The 21,558-nt window shown below is 43.6% G+C and overlaps 5 protein-coding genes across 21 annotated transcripts in view; 3 read left to right on the forward strand and 2 right to left on the reverse strand.

The window, feature by feature from the left end:
- Window positions 1-1,569, forward strand: part of LOC6725575 (serine-rich adhesin for platelets) — a 33,700-nt gene extending 32,131 nt beyond the window's left edge. For all 11 annotated transcript variants that reach the window (XM_039297480.2, XM_039297488.2, XM_044923758.1 and 8 more), the window contains 2 exons: window positions 248-565; window positions 623-1,569. In XM_039297480.2, the coding sequence (XP_039153414.1) occupies window positions 248-565; window positions 623-1,146 (842 nt within the window). In that variant the 3' untranslated portion in view covers window positions 1,147-1,569. The remainder of the gene's footprint in view (window positions 1-247; window positions 566-622) is intronic.
- Window positions 1,570-1,735: 166 nt separating this feature from the next.
- Window positions 1,736-3,355, reverse strand: LOC6725576 (vitellogenin-2). Its single transcript, XM_002106550.4, has 2 exons — window positions 3,057-3,355; window positions 1,736-2,993 (listed from the first exon to the last, which is right to left on the reverse strand). Exons 1-2 carry the CDS (start codon window positions 3,340-3,342, stop codon window positions 1,900-1,902), a joined length of 1,380 nt encoding a protein of 459 aa, XP_002106586.3. The 5' UTR covers window positions 3,343-3,355; the 3' UTR covers window positions 1,736-1,899.
- Window positions 3,356-3,678: 323 nt separating this feature from the next.
- Window positions 3,679-21,486, reverse strand: LOC6725578. Of its 7 annotated transcripts, none has more exons than XM_039297493.2 (7): window positions 21,426-21,486; window positions 20,720-20,887; window positions 11,867-12,003; window positions 11,322-11,801; window positions 11,103-11,232; window positions 10,367-10,516; window positions 6,300-8,423 (listed from the first exon to the last, which is right to left on the reverse strand). In XM_039297493.2, exons 2-7 carry the CDS (start codon window positions 20,781-20,783, stop codon window positions 7,990-7,992), a joined length of 1,395 nt encoding a protein of 464 aa, XP_039153427.1. In that variant the 5' UTR covers window positions 20,784-20,887; window positions 21,426-21,486; the 3' UTR covers window positions 6,300-7,989. The 7 variants fall into 7 exon arrangements, with proteins under 7 accessions (XP_039153431.1, XP_039153427.1, XP_044779695.1 ...); XM_044923760.1 differs by having other exon boundaries at window positions 21,158-21,474; XM_016172787.3 differs by having other exon boundaries at window positions 21,081-21,474.
- On the forward strand, window positions 4,466-6,181 carry LOC6725577 (vitellogenin-1). Its single transcript, XM_002106551.3, has 2 exons — window positions 4,466-4,828; window positions 4,896-6,181. Exons 1-2 carry the CDS (start codon window positions 4,609-4,611, stop codon window positions 5,993-5,995), a joined length of 1,320 nt encoding a protein of 439 aa, XP_002106587.1. The 5' UTR covers window positions 4,466-4,608; the 3' UTR covers window positions 5,996-6,181.
- On the forward strand, window positions 12,316-13,770 carry LOC6725579 (putative gustatory receptor 9a). The gene is made up of 3 exons (XM_039297498.1): window positions 12,316-13,122; window positions 13,187-13,339; window positions 13,409-13,770. Exons 1-3 carry the CDS (start codon window positions 12,316-12,318, stop codon window positions 13,472-13,474), a joined length of 1,026 nt encoding a protein of 341 aa, XP_039153432.1. The 3' UTR covers window positions 13,475-13,770.
- Window positions 21,487-21,558: the final 72 nt, after the last annotated feature.

Genomic DNA, 21,558 nt, shown 5'->3' on the forward strand with positions numbered 1-21,558 from the left:
CGTCCAAAAGTGATAGGAGTCGTAAGTATTGGTTATTAGCTGCTCAAAACAGTTATTCTTTCATCTTTACGATAATTTTTTGCCAAGTTATGATGAAAATAACTTGTCTTAAACATCTCAATTCTCCAACAATCGTGTTATTGCATTTTCGTTTAATGAAATTAATTTGTTGTCAAAATATTCATGGCTTAATTTATTTTTTTCTACAAATTTTATATTTCATGTTCTAATTATGTTTTCCCTTCAGCCACCGAGGTGCCCAGAACTCAGAACCCACTATTCAAGCGCCGCCTCACTCTTATATCCACCACTCCACCGTCCGCCCGCACCACCAACCCACCAGTCTCGGGCCTGGAAACCACCACCACTCTTTATTTGAACGACGACGACGAGGATCAGGTGGCCAAGTCGAGCATTCACACGAGCCGCTTCAACCAGATACCAGAGCAGGTGCGTCCACGCGAGGAATACGACTTGGCATTGCCAGCGCAGCCACTGAAGAGCACCAGCACCACAGCTAGCACCACTGCCAATGCACCACTACCAGTTATTGGCCAGGGAATTCGTAAGTGTACAACCATTCCATTTTTGTTTGTATTTAACTGGTTGTAAATGACTGCAGGCCGTCAATTAATCCCACGTCCTCGCCGGCCGCAATCGACCACATCAACGCCCCCCACCACACCCACTTCCGGTTCAACTTTGAGATCGACCACGTCGGCTGGACACTCGGCTCCTCCTCTCTCCCGTCGCCAGCAGAGTCGTCGTCGTCCGCACAAATACATCGAGGTCTACAGTCGTCCGCCGGTGAAGACTGCCGTAATCTCGGCGACCTCAAGTAGTCAATTTCTGGACGAGGGACTCCCAGTGGGTCAAAGTCAGGTGGCCCAACGGCGTCGCAGTGGCAGTATTCTTCCGGCCAAAAACGATCCCAAAGTGATCGTTCATGGTCATGGCATCATTGAGTGCCGGGCACAGGGAAATTTTCCGCATCCCCTTAACTGCAGGAAGTTTATATCCTGCGCCCGATTCGAGGAGACCGGTGGAATCGTTGGATGGGAGTACACCTGTCCCAAGGGACTTACCTACGACGGCGTCGGCGGCATGTGCACTTGGTCGCCCTCGGATCAGCCCTGCCGGGATTAGACTGATAGACAAACAAAACAAAAACAAAAACACAGCCCTAAATAAGCCTCTAAATCCATTAACCCACCTCATCTGGAGACCCATTCGCATCGATAAAAAGACATCCATTCCCATTGCACCCCGTGTTGTATATGATTTTTCCAATTTGTGATTAGTTCTGATGAGGTTGTTGAAATCGAGACGATGAATATGAGTGAAGCAAGTTGAAATTCTACGTTAATTATTCTTATTTAAGCTTAGTGATATCTCAACCCAATTTTTTTGCGCCTGCCAACTCAGTAGTAAGCAAGAAATATTGTCCGTAGTTCATCGTCCCATATATATAGCGCCATATCTATATATGTGGTTGGGCGTGTGGTTACGCTATATACCGTAATGGATAATATGCTTTCTTTATCAAATAAACATATCATGTAATCCAAATGTTTGTCGTGTGCTTCTTTTGTGGCCTCAGTGGGATTGCATAATTTGTTTTGCATATTTATATAATGAGCATTTAAATTATTTCAAATTTTTCGACATAAGCAATTGTTTTTATTGTGAATTGAACTGGGTTTTCTTCGGATATTATAATGAACTCTTTAGAATGTTTAAAAATGCAAACGTTTTTTATTGTGAGTTAAAAAACAAAGCTAACTAATCATAGTGGATGCAACTGGCAGATGGATCTGCTGGATGAGGATGGGCTGGAGTGGTTCGCTCGCATGAGGGGTGTGCGATCTGGTTGTCATCGATGGATCACTGTGCGATGATCTACTGACGGCGGGAACCCTGGTTGGAGGTGGACTGGCGCCAGGGCTGGTGGACCTGGTGGTAGCCGGTCTGTTTCTGGGCGGGAGTGCTCCTGCCGAAGGGGCTCTTGGAGTTCACCTGCAGAATGTAATCGCCCTGCAGATCGAAATCGGTGGCGATGCCCATGTAGCCGCGCTTGCCATAGCCCTTGTTCTGCTTGTACTCCTGGTACGAGCTGGCGGCCACGGAGGGGAAGTTCCTCTCGTTTCCAGGACGCACGGACTCGGCGAAGTAGCGGGTGGCACGCATGGCGGCCTCAACGACATTATCGGCTCCGGGCACTCCGGTCGAGGGTCCGTTGGGGAAGAAGTCCACGTTGGCCAATCGCTGGCTGGTACCCATGCCGTAGGCGGAGGTGTGGATGGCATCGACGAAGTCAGCATCACCACGGGCCAGTCCGGTCAGCCTCTCCTCGGGCTTGCCGTAGATCTTAGTGGGGTCCAGGGCGGTGATGCGGCGCAACTTGTGTCCGGTCTGGCGGGTGAACTGGCGTCCAGCCACTCCGGCAACGTGGGCAGCGGGTCCAGAGCCAATCAGATGGATGATCTCCTGGGGCACGTTCACGGTGTTGGTCAGCTCAACAAGACGGTTGCCAATGATCTCGCCCAGACGCTCAATGTTCAGGGTGGCGTACTGCTCAAAGTCCTCGATGGCATTGCCCAACTGGATCACAATCAGGTCTCCGGTCTTGGTGTCATCCTGCTCACCGTTCTGCTTCCTGCGCTGCGTTTGCTGCTCCTCGCTGGAACTCCTCTGGCTCTGCTCCTCGTTGGAGTAGTCGTTGGTCGCATAGGGCTGGAGGTTGTAACGCTGCTGGTAGGCCTGCACCAGCTTCCTGGTAGCCTTCTGCACTTGGGTGTTGGTCTCGGGCAGGCCCTGGATGAAGATGGTGACCTCATCGTCGCCGAATTTCTGCTGGCGCTTAACCTTCTCAACCAGAGTGTTCAGGTTGAACTCGATCTTCTGGCCGCGCTCGCCAACGATGTAGCCCTTGATCTGGCTGGGTTCCGGGGTGTAATCGGGCTTGAAGACATGGTTGAACTGGGACAGATGGTCTGCGGGATATGATAGAGTGTAAGTACTACATTGCTAGAACTTCTAGAGATCCTTGAACTTACAGAGCTTGTCCAACAGCGTGGCGCCCTCCTCCAGGCTCATCTCCTGCAGCTTCTTAAGGCTAACCTCCTTCAGGTTGGGCAGCTCCTCGACTTCCCGTGGGTTGACCCAGTTGCTGGGCTGCTCCACATTGTCCAGGGAGTTGGATCGGCGACCGGAACGGTTACCAGACTGGGGATTACCCATGGCGACCGCCAGAAGGCAGGCCAGAACGCAAAGGGTGCGCAGAGGATTCATAGTGGCTTCCAAGTTCGACTGTTTCAGACACCGTACCAAATTGTACTGCATGCCCACTGCTGCGACTCAATGCATTTTATACCCCCGGGAATCGGTAGTCTATACACACTATAATGCACGCGCCGGAAGCAATTGATTTCAGCAACCGATTTCTGGATCAGCACAAATGCATTGAATCGCAGCGTCAGTGATTTTGCAACACTTCTGATGAGCTCTATAATTTCGTTCCTCTTTTTTTTGTTTATTAAGTATCCATCGGGTAAAAGGTAATGGGAAACTTCTTTGACCAGCACTTTCATAACATAAACAAAAGATGGTCTGGCCATTAAGGGGCTTGACAGTGGGGGCACGACTTGAACTCATGCTCAGGTCAAGATAAAGTTTTTGTTTATAAAAAATACTTGGCAATTGTATGCAATTTATGAAACTATTAAAGAGTTTGCTATAAGAATTTTCTGGATTTTTCTTTATGGTGAATGCAATATAAATATAAAATAAATTGAGTGGGAAAACTAACATAAATATTTACTTCTATCAAAATATGCATATATCTTCAATCAGTAGCATGAGTTACATGAAATAGCAACATTAAGATCAAAATTATATATTATAAACCAAATCCCGTATATTTAAATACTATCTCCTTGAAGAACGTTCGCTCCAGCAACTAATTTCTAAAGTCCAAAAACAAATATAAACTTACTATCTTGCCTTGGTAACTACAAACATTCCATGCATTCCGTATCAATGGCAAACATCTGGAATCAATGAACTGTATCGGCCTTGAATTGAAAATGGAAAATTATGGACTTTAAATTAGGCAAAAGGAAATATATGCCAAATATAAATCTACTTATAAACAAAAAATCAATTAAAAGGTGTATATAATATCCAACTAATGCCCATGTTAGATCTATATTTTATGCATTTTTCGATCAAATCCGGTGCATAACTACAATGTTGCAATCATCGGAGCCTACAAAGTGATTACAATTTAAAATAATCAGGCGGCAGCAGGTGCTGCTAAGTCATCAGTGGGGTCAGCTATAGGTAGGCCCCGTGTCTATTTCGTATATATGTATACACTTTATTCCGCTACCGATAGCATATACACTCATCCGATTCCCAGGCACCCGAAAACCCTTACTCAGCACTAGTGGCCGATTAAGGCCTGAGCCAGCGAAAAGCGAGTCGGAAAATGGGAAATCGCTCAGCGCAAATTGTGGTATATAAACCACCATCGTTGGATTTGGAAAGCCAGTTCAACTCGCTCAGTGTTGAAGTCGCATCCCCAGGACCGAATCCTAAATCCGAACCATGAACCCCATGAGAGTGCTGAGCCTTTTGGCTTGCCTGGCGGTCGCCGCCTTGGCCAAGCCCAATGGCCGTATGGACAACTCCGTCAACCAGGCCCTGAAGCCGTCGCAGTGGCTCTCCGGATCCCAGCTGGAGGCCATTCCCGCCCTCGACGATTTCACCATTGAGCGTCTGGAGAACATGAACCTGGAGCGTGGCGCCGAGCTGCTGCAGCAAGTCTGTAAGTAATCCTACACGCAGATAAAAAAAACATAGAATATTCTATGGAATATATATATCCTTTGTAGACCACCTGTCGCAGATCCACCACAACGTTGAGCCCAACTATGTGCCCAGCGGCATCCAGGTCTATGTGCCCAAGCCCAATGGCGACAAGACCGTTGCTCCCCTGAACGAGATGATCCAGCGCCTGAAGCAGAAGCAGAACTTTGGCGAGGATGAGGTGACCATCATTGTGACCGGACTGCCCCAGACCACCGAGACCGTGAAGAAGGCGACCAGGAAGCTGGTTCAGGCCTACATGCAGCGCTACAATCTGCAACAGCAGCGCCAGCAGGGCAAGAACGGCAACCAGGACTACCAGGATCAGAGCAACGAGCAGAGGAAGAACCAGAGGACCAGCAGCGAGGAGGACTCCAGCGAGGAGGTTAAGAACGCCAAGACCCAGAGCGGCGACATCATTGTGATCGATTTGGGCTCCAAGCTGAACACCTATGAGCGTTATGCCATGCTCGACATTGAGAAGACCGGCGCCAAGATCGGCAAGTGGATCGTCCAGATGGTCAACGAGTTGGACATGCCCTTCGATACCATTCACCTGATTGGCCAGAACGTGGCTGCCCATGTTGCCGGTGCCGCTGCCCAGGAATTCACCCGTCTCACCGGACACAAGCTGCGCCGTGTCACCGGTCTGGATCCCTCCAAGATCGTGGCCAAGAGCAAGAACACCCTGACCGGTCTGGCTCGCGGTGATGCTGAATTCGTTGACGCCATCCACACCTCGGTCTACGGCATGGGCACCCCCATCCGTTCCGGCGATGTTGACTTCTATCCCAATGGACCTGCCGCCGGTGTTCCCGGAGCCAGCAACGTGGTGGAGGCCGCCATGCGTGCCACCCGCTACTTCGCCGAGTCCGTGCGTCCCGGAAACGAGAGGAGCTTCCCCGCCGTGCCCGCCAACTCCCTGCAGCAGTACAAGCAGAACGATGGATTCGGCAAGCGCGCCTACATGGGCATCGATACCGCTCACGATCTCGAGGGTGACTACATCCTGCAGGTGAACCCCAAGTCTCCTTTCGGCCGCAACGCTCCCGCCCAGAAGCAGAGCAGCTACCACGGTGTCCACCAGGCGTGGAACACCAACCAGGACAGCAAGGACTACCAGTAAGGATGAGTCTGTTTACTCTGGACACTGGAATGGCAACTACCAACCAAAAAACAACCACCCAACCACACACACACTGTAGTCCCTAAGTTGAACCCATATTGGCCCTTTTCTTGAGATTACCTTAACATGTAACGAGCACATCGCGAAATTCAGCAAATAAACGCTCGATAAAGAGCTTAAAAATAATATTACAATTTTGTAATTGTATTTAATTGTAATAATCTATTTTGATCATATAAGCTACTATAATAGTCTAGGATGGTATAATCCAAAAAAGGACCAAAATCGAAAGTAAGGATCGTTGTTTGGTTTTGTAAACTTAGATTTATTTTATTGTTGTCGGTGTTTTTGTGGTGTTGAGGTCTAATCTTTTCCACTCATGGCTTGGGCTCAGATTAGAAAATAATTTGTTTAGGGTAATTTTTTTTTTTTTTTTTGGGGGGGGGGAGTATTGCTGGCTGGCGTTATAACAATAAACCTCAACCTGAAGCGATAACAATTAGAAATACAGCCAAGAGTTTAGGATGAGGGCTTAGGCGAGAGACTTTTGCTTATGTAACTTCGTTCTATTCAAATAGGATGTTTCCACCTTCTGATTTTTTAGTTTCAATCTTCGCTTAGTTAAGTGCACATTCCGAATTGTTAGAAATATTAATACTATATACTTGTTGGTAGCTCTAGCAGATCAATGCAAAATATGGTTGGAACCAAGGAGTTTGGGCCAAGTTGGGCCCCAAAAAATTGGTAAAAGCGCAGGCCAAAGTGTCTTAAACATTAACTACAGTCTTTCTTAAGATACCCACTCGCTATCTTTATGTACATTCCACACATTTTGTGATCGTTCTCTCTCTATATATATATATATTTTGTTTGCTTCGGTATATTCACAATATTCGCTTGTTTAAAATTAGTTTTGATTTATCTTTTATAACAATTTCATTGTTTAGATTTTGTTTACTGTGAGTGGAAGCAGTTTTTGTTTTCATTTCTTTGAATATTTGGTTTTCAGGCTACTTTAACTACGTTAATAAATATTCCTATATCATATCATAATCAATTTATTTAGCTTTGAGGCCGAACTAAAGCACAAGGCATTTTGCCGTTTATTTAAAATGTTTATCAAACGTTTTTCACGGTTTTAAATATATATATATATTTATATATCTATATATAGATCGTTTGGTGCGCTCTACAGTGCAAAATATTTGCTCAATTATAAAATTGTTTCACAGTTTGTTAAATCTTTCAAACGGAACCAAAACAAGGACAAGTTCGAACGATATAGTCCGGTATCTATATGGACTATCAGAGATCTGTTACAATCGACTAATTTAATTTTAAATATTATAAAACCAGTTACTAGTACAGAAAAGCATTAGTTCGGGCTAACAGACAAACGGACTAGTTATAAGGACATTTATCTTGATTAGTACTTGGTAACAGATCTCTTTTGGAGGATTTTTGAGGCTCTAAGCTAACTTGTCCGCTAAATTCTGTCGTCTATATCTGGATCTGAATAATCCAGTGGCTGTAACTCAGATGGCGTGTTTAACTAGACAAAATACAATGTGGGCTTTATGGCTACGAGCTTCAGCAAATTCATGATGGTTAATAGCTGGGTTTTGGTGTTTCGTGTGCTTTATGGTAAATCCTTACAATGTTCGTTCAATTGAATTTGTATCACAGCAATATATTTGTTTTGGTTTATATTTATAATACGTGTATATATACTATATAGTTGTGATTCGGGGCATAGAAGCAATGCAATGAGCTATAAATCAAAATTTCTGGCGATTTGTGGCGTTTCATTTTTTGTTTGGTATTTCATAGTTGAAGCTTGGACAGGAAACCGAAATGAAAACGAAATATTCGATCGATCGATAAGCTCTCTCTCATTTCTATATCTATGTATATGGTGTGGAGGTGGATCCTAACTATCCAATCAAGCCGCAATGCAACAACCTTGGTGACCAGTGTTTGTACTCAAATACGTCTCAAATACGCTTGATGGTGGGACCGGTGAAGAAGACGGAGACTTTGCGCTTGAACCGCTCCATGGTGGGTTCGTGCTCCTCCTCGTAGTCGTCGTCATCATCGTCGTCCTGCCGCCGGAGGTGGTGGTGGTGGTGCTGCTGCTGCCGCTGCTGATGGTGATACTGGTGGTGGTGGCTCTGGTTTTGATGGCGGTGGTGCTGCGGTGGCAAATGCAAACGCGGCGGCGGAGGCGTTCGATGGTGCTGGCCAAAGATGATGGTGCGCGGAAATGGCATGGCCACATCGTCATCGTCATCCTCCCCAGCATCCTGATCGCCAGCACCGCCCACATGACCTTGGCCACCAGGCTCGGGTCCGCCGTCCGACTCGCTGAAACCGGGATTAAGTATTATGTTCGGTATGAGCTCAATGCTGTCCCAACCATCTTGCAGTTCTTTTTTAAGTCAAATCGGAAGAAGTTTACAGATTATTGTTATATAGATATTAATTCAAAAAGAAGAAGGAGACAGAGAGCAGAAGAAGAAATAGAGAGAGAGAGAGAGAGAGAGAGAGAGAAGAAAAAACATGTATTAGGATTATTTTTGATAATTGTTCTCTACATTACCTCGTTTGCTAGGGATTTTTGTGTTGTCTGTGTCGGTATGTGAATGTGTGTTTTGGGGTGTTTTATTTTATTTTTCTGAGTGTAGCTGTGCAACAGTTTAACACAAATATTTACAGGCGGCGCTCCAGCCAAGTGTCACTCAAAAAACGCGACACTTCAGCCCCCAAGCGTCGCACAGGGCGTATGCGTAATGCAAGCAACAACTTTGTCTCTCTAAATAAGTGTGCCCACAGCAGTGTCCAAAATAATAGGTATTTAAATTGCACATTTTTTTTTAAATGCAAGTTTTGCCAAACGCCAATAATCAAAATTAATAGAATTTATGAACAACCTGCAAGCTTCAATTAATATCATAAATTTACTTGTTTTATTTTGAACACCGTTGTTTATGCGTATAGTATAGTGTTTTATATATCTCGTATGTTTCTGTGTGTTCTTTTGTGTGCATTTTCTATTGAAATCCAAGCTCGAGTGTTCTCAAAACAAAACTAAACAGCATTTCAACGGAATATTACATACAATCCACCCTTTTGGTTTTTTTTTAAAACATTTAATTGTCGTGCTCTTACGGGTTTTATCGTTGCAAATGCAAATAACACAATAATATTCGGTAAAGTACATACACGGTTACAACATTGATAAAGCATTTTCATTGGTCTAGGCATTTTACAATATTCATTCGGTAAAATGTTGTGGCTTTTCCATTTGCATCTAAAGCTTAAAACTGGTTTAGACCTCTAGACGGTTTTTAGTTTGATTTGGTTTCCATTGATTGACTTTTGGCTACAAGTGCAGGCTATCACAGTTTAAGTGCTTAAAGCTTTTCATATACTCTTGGTCTAGGACTGGATTTGGATTTAGTTCATTTAAAGGGAAATACAGCGTTCATTACTTAGGGCTAGGCTCTATTTAAGAGAGTTTTTAATTGAGTGAATGTGGGAAAATACATACGATAAACTTATCCTGCGGCGCTAAATAATTTTCGATTGCACTGCGAACTAGACTTTCACAATTTAATTAAGCAACTTGAATTAAAATATTTATAATGTATTTCTACTGTTTAGACTAGCTGCTTCTACTCTTATCTAATGAAAATATAACCTATTCATTTCTACAAATAATTGGACCTACTCCTTTTACTATGAGCAAAATGTATAAACGAATCAACATTTGGTTTGTCCGCCGAGATTCTCATAGCAAATACATTTATGTATGCATTTCGCATTGTAATTATATTTACAGGTCACAGGAGCCATTTGTACACACATATGTATATGGCGTTTAGTATATAAGGGGACTTAAATATAATACATATAAACAACATCCAACGGCAAAAGCAAACATTTTGCGTTCGGCTGGCAAACATAAAAACTAAATGCGGTTAAACACAACGTTTGGATATTATTAATTATTAACAACAATAGCAGCGGCAACAACAACAGCTATGTAGCATTAACGACAACAACAACAACGACACCAATAACACTGAAATATAGCCATAACAAAACTGAACAATGCAGGTAAAATGAATGTGTGAATTTAACAACCAATGGAACCGAAAACAAGCCAAATGGGAACTAAAAAAATATCTTATAGTTACGCAAAAGAGACGCAAATAAATTAAATAACAGGTGAATTGTTGCTCATTATCTCGGGAATTGTTTGCAGTTCTTTTCAACTGGGGATATATATGTATATATATATATAGACTCTGCAGTTGGAGCTGGATTTATTTGGAAGCTAAAGCTGGAGTTGATCGACTTAGTCTGTACCCATTTGCGCCGACTGATAGCACTCCTTGGAGAGCACAATGCAGAGTCCGATCGCTAATATCACAAGGGTTCCGAGCACTATGCTGACGGCCACTATCCAAATGCGTGGATCGAAATTGTCTAGGTCGGGTTTTATAAGGCGTATAAGATCTGGATATCGGGCGTGACAGAGACAGAGGCAGAGGCACAAAGGAGACACACCAACGAGAGCGAGAGCGAGAGAGAGAGAGAGAGGGGAGAGAGATATAGATGGACAACGAAAATTACCAAAAATACAAATCGAATGTACTAAACAATGAGCTATACGTTTACACTTTTTTCTGGGTTTCATTTTTTTTTTTTTTTTGGGAAATAATACTGGCTCTACCAATCAAGATACTAAAGTTAGGCCAGCAGATAGGATTGCAACCAGTCAATGGGTTTTCGTTAAAGTTTGGTATTCTATCAATGATATTTAAATATTACACCATGTTATTTTCCAATTGCAATCCCCTCCGTTGGTACTTAATATATAGATGTTGACACCAATTGGAAATTAGGAATGATCAACTACCGTTTAGAATTACAGTTTACACATTTAAAGTAGAATATCAAAGTTGTACGAAAATATTAGTCATAATCAACATAAGTCTAGCCTGGTTTGAACCTAGCCTAGCCTAGCCTAGCCTATTGGAGCCTAAGATCTCTAGGATTCGAATGGGTGGTTAATCAAACAGGCAGTGCCCGGAGTACTCACCCTCCTCCTTGGTCTCCGGCAGCGTGGTCACATTGGTGGTGACCACCTCGCCGCTGCCCAGTTCGTTGTTGGCCCATATCCGAAACTCATAGGTGGTGTTGGGTGCCAGGCGATAGACCTCCATTTGGCGCTAGAACAAGTTTCAGTTAGATTAAACTGCAACTACGCATGAGACTGTCTATATATCTGACTATAAAGAAAGATGTCCTAGATACTCACCACATTAAAGGCTATGTTGATGGGATCCATCCTGCTCCAGGCGTGCTCGAAACTGGCATTCGCCGGCGGGGTCTTGTAGGAGACGTTACGGTACTCCGCCGTAAAGCTGCGCACCGGATAGCCACCGGATTGGGTCTTATTGAAGCGCCAGATGAGGAAGCCCAGTATGGTGGAGGCCTTGAAGTATAGCTGCGACACTGGACCCGGAACGGTGCGAACGATGAGCTTGGTTCGCTGGTGGGCGAGGTACTCCACTTCCTCCTCCATTTCGGCTTCCTTCGGCTGGTCATCCTTGGGGGAAACGCTTTCCCCTTGGCCACCATCCTCATCCTCCAGTGGCCGCGTCTCTTTCTCCTGCTGATTTTGCGGTGAGGTAGTTGCTGATGTTGCTGTTGTCGATGGGCGTGGCACCGATGCGAAGCATACGTAGATTCCCGCATCCGTGGTGCTCACATTTCGCAGGACGAGAACACGACCAGTCTAAAACGGGGTATTTATCTCAAAAGTATATCTCCGTTTCTGGAGAGGAATCCCCATTGATTTACCTGAACTATCGTGCTGTTGTTGCCGTGCTCTTTCACCCACATTATGTTTCCCTGGGCTATGCACGGTATGCTCACATTGCCGCCCTTGTCCGTCGCGTATTCGTTGTACTTGATCGTCGAGCTGAGTACCGTGAGCACTGCAAATAGTTACAGAATGATACGCAAATTAGCATTGAGCTTATATACTCACATTACTCCTAAAGATCTTAGAGCATTAAAATCAAAACTATTGATACATTTTATAGGAATAGTTGACCTTTAACTCTATTGGTTATGAGTCCCGGTAAGAGAAAACTTTCGAACAATTGGGGTCACCAAACATTGGCGTTTCTCCCTTTCGATAAACTTAACCCAATTACGCGCTAGATACGATCTCGTAGCACCTCCATTTTGATTAATTAAACGATAGTTAGCCAGGTGGAAATGTGGATCCCTCAGTTGGTAGCCCAATGTCGCTGTGGCTGGAACACTTTCTAACTGGCTACTTTCAGCTATGCGGACTGGTTTGTGGCTGGAGTGGCAGTCGTTTGGGCCGCCTGTTGAGCAGTGCCTTCCTGGTGCTAGTATTGATCGAACTGGTCGGTGAAATGGAAAAATACTTTACAGAAGAAACACCAGATAATGAGTCCGTGCCCGCGTACTTTGCGAAGGTCATCATGGGCGTTAATATGGCCTACAAAATGATCCATGCATGGATTGCCTTTTCGGCCCTTTTCGAATGCCGGCGCTTTCGTTATCTGCTGGAGGAACTGCCTCCGGTCAAGGCGACACCCTTTATATATAGGCATTTGATCCTGGAATTCATACTATTCGCGTGCAATGCATTTCTCGTCTTATCCGAGTATACAATTCGTGGCATTTATTTGGAGAATCTGCGGTATGCCTATAGCCTTCAGGCAGTTCGTGCACGCTATCTGCAAATGATGGTGCTGGTGGATCGTTTGGATGGCCAGCTGGAACAGCTGCATCATAGGGTCATATCCGGGTCCTCGGATTACAAAACTCTCAGACTGGACTATGCCCATCTGGCGAAAGTGACGCGTTCGTTGTCACATCTATTCGGTCTCTCGTTGCTCCTGTTGAATGTCCTTTGTCTGGGCGACTGGATCATCGTTTGCAATGTGTACTTCATGGTGGCATATCTGCAGGTATTACCTGCCACCTTGTTCCTCTTTGGCCAGGTCATGTTCGTTGTGTGCCCCACCCTCATCAAGATCTGGAGCATCTGCGCCGCCTGTCATCGATGTGTGTCCAAGGTAGGTCATCTAACTATTTCATTTGTGCACAGGTTAGCAGTAAGTGAGACTTATATCCTTCTAGTCCAAACACCTGCAACAGCAACTGAAGGATCTACCAGGACAAACGCCCTTGGAAAGAAGTCAAATCGAGGGATTTGCCCTGCAGATCATGCAGGATCCCATACAGATCGATGTCTGCGGCATTTATCACCTCAACCTGCAGACTCTAGCGGGGGTATACAAATACAAAAAGATTTCCCCTATATATACTATACATCTTTTAAATGTTATCCAACTCATACAGATGTTCTTCTTCATTCTGGAGGCCCTGGTAATATTCCTGCAGTTCGTGTCCCTCGTGCGGACGTAGGCCACGGACTAATAAATCATGGGGACTGGGTGATATATCGGGGTCAGAGGTCAGAGCGGTGGGAACATGCAACATGATTTGCTTGCCAAAAGGAACAACAGCAACAAAAGAAAGAAAAAAAACAGCGAACACCAAAGGCGGTGGCAAAAAAAATGCTTCAATTAAACGTTGTTGTATTTCTGCATGCAGAAAATGCTGAAAATGTTGCTGCGACACGCGAAGGTCATACACACACTACTTACATATTTATGACGCTGCCTGTTTCCGCTTCTTCTTCTTCTTCTCATTCACGTTCGACAGGAAACAAGAATAAAAAAAAAAAAAAAACAGTAGAAAGAACAACAATAAAACGCCAATGGCAACGTCATTGCTCATATTTTATTTCTAGCTTTCAAAAGTCACCTAGAAACATGATTTAAGAAGGGGTTAAGCAGGGCATTTCAGCGGATTGAGATGTGCCACTAATAAAGAAAAAAAGTGTAAAAAAGAAATGATATATAAATGATTTAATTATAAACCAAATTACACTACCTTGCTCAGATTGTGACGAGTGACTCACTCAATGTGAATTAAACTTGCATAGCCATAATATATTTTCGTTTTCTGTAGCACAGATATATCTGCAAACTTTGCCACTACACGAACGTAATAAGATTGCTTTTTTAAAGTTGGCCATTTCGCGCGGGTAAGTAAAACCGAGCACAAGGCAAACAAACATTTGCCAAACACACATTCCCACATAACGTATACGAAGCAATTTTAAGTTCAACCTTGTCCAAGTTGGGGGCAGATGTAAGTCAGTCAGTCAGTCAGTCAGTCATCCATAATGTTGATAAAGTTTCGCACAAGCCAAAAATGGCCATAATAAGTTTGCACTGCCTGGCAGGAAACTACTGGCAGGTGTGGGGTATGGTTACTACATGGTGTATATTTGTTGTTCCTCAGGAGCACGAAAACAAAAGTTAGCCCATGTGGGGTTATGTAAGGAGCAAGCTGCTTGCCGAAAAGTATGCAACACCCCCTGGAAAATCCACCCACAGCACCACCACCACCACCACCACCATCATCATCATCATCATCATCCCCTGCTGACGTCAGTTAATTGATTTCAACACGAATCCAATGGGGACGCCTAAATTCACACGCAGAGAAAGGATCACAGCGCGATTAAACTAGTTAGTGGACATTAAGAAGATGTTGGTACTAAAGTAGAAGACCACTCACATCAGCTAATAACTTTGAAATAGTTTCAATAAATTCCACTTTCTATAAAGTAATGTAATGTAAACTTATTGAAAGGAAATGCAATACTTGATAATAAACGTAGCATAATTATTGAATATTCTTAATAGCTTAAGTTTCGACGTTTTGCGTTATATTCTCACATTAGAGAAAGCCATTAGAGAAACCCATTAGTAAAGCCCTTTATATGCATTTTGGCCCAGTGCAAGGCCACTCAATCAGTCTGCTGTTCAATCATTCACTTTTGTCGATGGGCAAACCATCAATTGTCGAGCGATTTAATTAGGGCACCCCATGGGCTTTTTGGCCGTGACGCATTTTGGCCAGTTGCCTATTTTTAGACGCGCTCTGCATTGATTTTGCCATAAACACAGGCCATCCAAGCGGAGCCACGAAAACCACAGTAAAAAGCCCAACCAAAAACAACTCGGCGATAAACGTAACCCAATCCCAGTCTGAATCCTCCCATCCCAATCCTTCAGCTCAACAATCCACCGCCCATCGAGAAGCAAAAGTCAAGAGACAATGGCCAAAACAAGCATAGAGATCCGGGCAAATAAATCCGGAGACAGTCGGGCGGGCGACACCTTTTGTTTATTAACCGGATGCGGAACCCCTAGTTACCAACTATTTACCCCGACGACTGATTGGCTGGAATTTTCGCGGAAGGGTGCGGAAAATGAGGGGCGAAAATTAGTGGGTGGTGGGTGGGCGGTTGTGTTTTCGCTATTAGAAAGCTGGAAAAAGCAACAGCGAATGCAACTGTGAAAATGTAATAAAATAAAAATGTTTGCCAATTGGTTTAACAACACGGCGAGCAGTGAAGGACTGACTCGTGATGGTTTTTCACCAGCCCCTCCCGACTTTCTTTCCCTTTCACCCACTTTTTGGTTTTTCGTTTTTCCTTTTCCCCCCATTTAGTTTTATTCCCACGATGGCCAACCCCAAAAGCAACCACAACACCACTTCGGCACGCTTTTCATGGAATTGCGCTTTTCTGTAATTAATTATTTAAGCACGCGGCTCGATTTGTGCCAAACTAGGGGGACGTTTATGTACTAGATTTATAATTTGTATTATTACATGAATTTTAATAAGATTTTAAATAGTTTCATACGAATATTTTTCTTAAATTATGCATTTTTGCACCAACTTCGTTGAACTTCACCTGTATTTTCTGCCCTTTTTTTTGCCACACGTTTTTGCCCTAATGCGGCCATTTTACATAATTTGTACTTCCAACTATAGTATATCCTGCGTCCTTCCTCCGCGGGCTATATCCTCGGATATGCTCCTCAGATCGGCGATTGAAGCAACAAGCGGCGAAATAAACTTTTGCTGATGGCACCCAGCTGGGATATCGAAGCAGAATGGCCACAAATGGAAAAATGGAAGAGTTCAAGGGTCGCCGGAGGGGCAAAACTTTTCAAGCATCAACTTGAGTATCTGTGCAAGTCGAGCTGAAGTCGAGTCCTTTGAAATGTATGCTCCTTCTGAACAGGTTTGTTTGTCGGTTTCGGAATTCAAATTTTAAAGATAAAAAGTGCAGCTTCAAAGGGCAGAAAATCACGCGAACAGGCATCAAAAGCAGAATATTATTATTCTATTATAGAATATTATTAAACTAAAAGGTATATATCTTAGAAAGATAATGGAGGCAATATTAATTAACTATCGTATTGGTTCATGCTCTCTCTCCTTTATTTAGTTAGTAGTTATTAACATCTAACTCGGTTTGCATAACTCGGTTTGTACTGTGCAATCTGCTTGTAAATAATTTAATTGTGGTACAATAAACAAAGGTACGTGGCTGGTGAATAATGGATTGATTTCACATCGGTTAATGAAGAGTGCCAGCAATCGTGTCCTGGAAAATGCCATCCTGAGAGCGGTGGCAAGTTGACTACGTCAGTTTTCAGTGGAATTGTGTGTTGCAATATTTATGACTCCCACATGGAGTGCCGATTGCATTTCGTGTCACCGGCAAGCGCCCAAAAACCCACTTCAAGATCCCTCAACACACGAGCCAAACCAAACAACAACATTTTGTGTGGGAATACACAGAAAAAAATGTAGTAAAGAAGTGATATCATATTCAGAAGAAATCAGTATCATTTTCGCGCTAATTAATCGTTGTCAAGCCAACAAAGTCAAGTTCATTGCTCAAAACAAGTTAAACACATGTGCCCGTTTTAATGTACAATTTACAGTCAGTTAAATCCTCGTATAAACGGGTAATTTAGCTAATATATTTCAGCATGATTTTGTTTTCGACTTTCCAATAGTCGTTAATCTTATTCTCTGTGCACTTATACGACAACCCTGACATTTTTATGGCGCTTAATAATGCATTTGGCTTAGAACGACCACACAGAATGTCCATCGATTCCTGCACAGACAACAAATAGTGGGCAAAAAAGGGGTTCGAGTGTGTGGGCGGTGGGGGTTATAGAAATGGAGGAGTGGACAAAATGCAGTTTAAGCCAGAGGACCATTAAATTGGAATTTCATAAAGCTTTCAGGCATAAGTGCGCACAACAGGGGTTAAGCATTGTGGCACGGGGGTTAAGATCGGGGGGCACGGGGCACGAGTGTCAGCAGCAGCTGTTGCCCTCAAAAGCAGACTATGCGATTATTCTGCTGGCACAACAAAATAGTTAAATATACATATGGCACAATATATGGCTGGAAAGCAATGGCAATGACAATTAAAACAAAAGGGGAAAATGTGCTGGGCAAATAACAGCGGGCAATCAATAATGGGAAATTAGTTTTAAAGCCATTTAAGACCAATATATTGGAAGATGGCACAGAAAAAAGAGTTTCGAAAATATTCAATCAAGTTCTTTTTCAATAAAACTGAAAACTCCATTAACTATTTGAGCGCACAAATCGATTTAAGTAAGGCAAAGTGACCCTAAGCTTCTAGGTTTTTTTCCAATTATTTTCTAACGAAGGACTGCAATTTTCGGCCTGCGGTTGGTAAAATTCGATGCTTAAAACCACTGAACTGATATGCAATTCCAAAGACTTTACATTCCAGTGAATACCTTTAAAAGGTGTGCATTCAAAAATGCAAATATTTCACTGCTGCACATGAAATTCTTGAATGGTCAAAGTGAAATGCAATCTCCCATGGCCAAAATGCCACGAATGCGGCCAAATCAAACGACAGAAACAACCGAAAGGCAGACACTTGAATGCGGGGAAAATGGGAAAACCTGAACAAAAGAGTCATTCAATGCTCTTGTTTTCCCTCCCATTTTACTTTTATTTCCAGCTACATATCTAGTATATATAGTATGCTCTTGACCAAAAGCCGGGGAAAAAGTCCAGGAGCAAAGCGACGGAAAGTGCTGAAGACTTTCGCAGCAATTCCCCGAGTCACTTTATTATTATTATTGCCCACAGGCGGAATTGCTGCACAGCAGCGGCAAACAAAATAAAATGCCAGAATTAATTAAAATTCATAATTAGTTGCATTTTGCATGCCAACGGGCCACGACGAGGTCACGACAAGAGCTAATCCAGCGCCTGGCTCAACTCGGGTTTCTTCACCCACACCACAGCACAGTGGTCGAAAGGCAGGCGAAAATGGCAGAAGTTCCAAAAGAAAGTTTGCATATGTCCATGAAAAAGCCCAAATCAAATTAAGCAGAAAATCAGACATCATTTAAGCCATTGCGATTTCTCTGATCAGCCTACAAACTTAATTAGGAGTGAAAACCATATGGAAACTATTTCAGACCACTGTGACCATTCCATGGCAATTCTCATTTCGTACTTTATTTGCTTTGCCGTAGAAACCAGACAGCAGATGAAGGGTGAAATGATGGTTGGCTGGCTTGTTGGGTGGCGAAGGGCAGGACATGGGACTGGGGACAGGACCTTCTCCGTAATGATGTCCTCCGCCCTTTGCCGACCCTGCCCACTTGTTGAAGTTGTTGTTGTTGCTGCTGTGCCCGTCGTACTTCTAGTTCCATTCGGTTGGCATAATTGCAAAATGCACTTTTCCATTGCCTATTTCGAAGGATTTCATGTGTGAGCCCCTGTGTTCCAGCGTAGCAATTAAAATCGGGAGCAAACAAAAATAATCAAATAATGCTGCCCCTTATTGCCGGCCCCTCGAATCAGCCGACCAAGCGGAAAATCAATGCAAGGGAAATCAAATTCACAAACGCTCTATTAAAAAAATAAGTGAGCTAGTGTGGGTAAAGTGGATGGGTGTGTGTGTGTGTGCGGGGCACTCGTCCTTTTTTTTGGCATTGACATTGAAAACCCGGTTCCCCCAACAAACCACACTTTCTTGGAGCTATTGTCTTGTTATACCCTTTAAGGCAGACGAGGTCCTTTGCTAAGCTTAGATAACATAAAACCGTATTTATATAATAATTCAAAGCCCTAACTAAATATTTTCTTATATCAAATATTTCAAGTATTATAATTACCAGTATTAAATAACTTATTAAAATTTCCCTGCTTTGCAACAACACATTGAGAGTCCCAAATTTCCAAGGATAAATGCCAGAAGACGATGTTTGGTTTTTTTACTGCATTCCCTTGGACATTCTTGAAAAGGCTTTCAGACCTGCGGAGGATTTGGGGGTACCTCCCAAAAAACTTCGCCACTTTTGAAACCTGCTGAATGCATTCATGAATATTAAGGGCTTTATTTCGTCCCCATAAATTCCGAAAAACAGATGAAAACTTTGGCCCAACTTTTCGGTTAGAGCATTCGCAGCAACGATGTTGCCCCAAAGTTGTTACCCCTTTCAAATGGCAAATGGCACCTTGTGGCCCGGGTGGCAAAGTGTCTAAAAATAGTGGCAAAGCCCTTGTTGCATGTGTTTCGCATGCTCTCGGTGGTGCAGTTGTTGTTGTCGAAGTGCTGAAACCGCAGTGTTGGCTCAACAAAAGTGGGAATTCAATTTTGATTGGAGGCAGAGGCAGCATACTTGGCCGCACGTCCTTGACGGCAGCTATCTACCAGGCGATCTCCTTGGCTCGTTAATTTGGCAAAAAGTTTGCCAAATTGGTAGCCACACTTTGGCCAGAAACCCCCATCCCAAACCCCCTCGAGAAAACCTCGACAATTAGGTGCAGAAAAATCAATTTGTCCAAATGAACAGCTGTGGAAGTTTTGTCTTGGCAAACAGCACCACTGTTTCATCGCCTTTTGTTTTAATTAAAAGCAAACATTTCCAGCAACGACGACCATTACCAAATAATGAGTTTGGCCAAGCCAACTGCCCCCAACATTCGCATTTTTTTTTTCTTTTTTTTCGTATTGAGAGAGTGGGAATGCGGCATTACGCGGTGAGTTTTCACTGTTGCAGTAACAATTCAAGGATTTATACGCAATTTGCATGCAAATCAAGCTGGTCAGGCCGCTCGGGTGGCCCACTAAATGGGTGGGGATTAATAAAGGGTCTGCGGGTGGGTTGTTTAGATTGAGCCCAGGATTAGGGACCCTCCGACTGAGATTTATTATCCTGCGCGTCTGTGGGTGGTTCAATCTGCACTGAGATTCATGTCACATAAACGGCGATTTAAACAAGTGCGGAAACAACCGAAATGAACCATTTGGAAAATGTCCTGATTTGCAGGATACAAATTAAGTTAGTGAAACATTATAGCCGGCTTACGAATGAATTTACTGATAAGGATTTGGTTTCGGAATAATATATTTTATATATGATTTTTTTTTACTTCGTTTGATATGTTTAAACTTCATACTTGTATAAATCAAATTTACCCAAATCCCGCAAGCTTAAACTAAATTTTCACAATTTCCCGAGATCCCTGAAAACCCATCGGAAATTCGCCCACATAAGCCGCAATTTATTATGCCCTCTGGCGGCGATACATCCCCACTGGACTCCAATTGGGTCAGCGGTGGTCCGGCTCCCCAAGCTCATGCTGTCCAACTGGACACGCATTAATCCCAATCGGACGGGCAATCGGTCCGCAATGGGGGAGTTATGTAAAGTGTCAAGTGCTTACCTTGGGTGAAAAATAATAGATTAAACGATGACAACGTTAGCACGGAGCTGGAAGTGGACGACATGCTTCCATAGCACGCTCGAAGCACGCTTTACATAAGCCTCCTCTGGCTCCTCTGGCTCCTCTTCCTGCTCGCTTTATCACCCCCTCCCTTTTGACCAAAGCCGGCTGCACAGCAATCAACAACAAAGGCACGGGCACAGCGAAGACAAAAAAAAATGGAAAGGAAAAATAAATAAAACTAATAAAAACAAAAAAGCAAACGGCGACGACGCGCCAAAAACAACAAACCGAAAGCAACAACAGCAAATAATACGAAAAGTTCTTTTGCTGATTTCTTTCTCCTATTTTATCCCCTCACATTTACAGTTACTCCTATCGCGTGCTTCTGCCTTGTTGTTATTTTCTTACGGCTCTCTTGCCACCTCACTCTCTCACACTCTCGCTCTTCCTCTTTCGCGACTCCTTTTGACGTAACTTCAAAGTGCGGCTGCTGATTTTTGGCGATTTTCGCACTACGCGAATTCTTCGGAAGTTGCAATTGAGTAATTGAGTAATTGAGTAACTGTTGTACTGTACTACATCTATGGAACTTGAAAAAAAAACACGCAGTATTTGGTGGTTTAATTCAACTGCAGTTCGGTGTTTGGAGAGTTGTTGTTGATAACGGGACACTGGATTCGCTCGCCAACCGCCGCTCATGTACCGTTGCGTTCGAGTTGCGTTGCTCGACTGAAACAGAAATTGAAGCGCTTTTAAATCGGCTTCGTGCCAGGGACTCGGAAAATCGCCCGCCAGAACTTGGCCTTCGGCTATTTACCCGCCAGATCTGGCCATTT

The sequence above is a fragment of the Drosophila simulans genome, chromosome X (genome assembly GCF_016746395.2).
Source record: "Drosophila simulans strain w501 chromosome X, Prin_Dsim_3.1, whole genome shotgun sequence".
NCBI lineage: Eukaryota > Metazoa > Arthropoda > Insecta > Diptera > Drosophilidae > Drosophila > Drosophila simulans.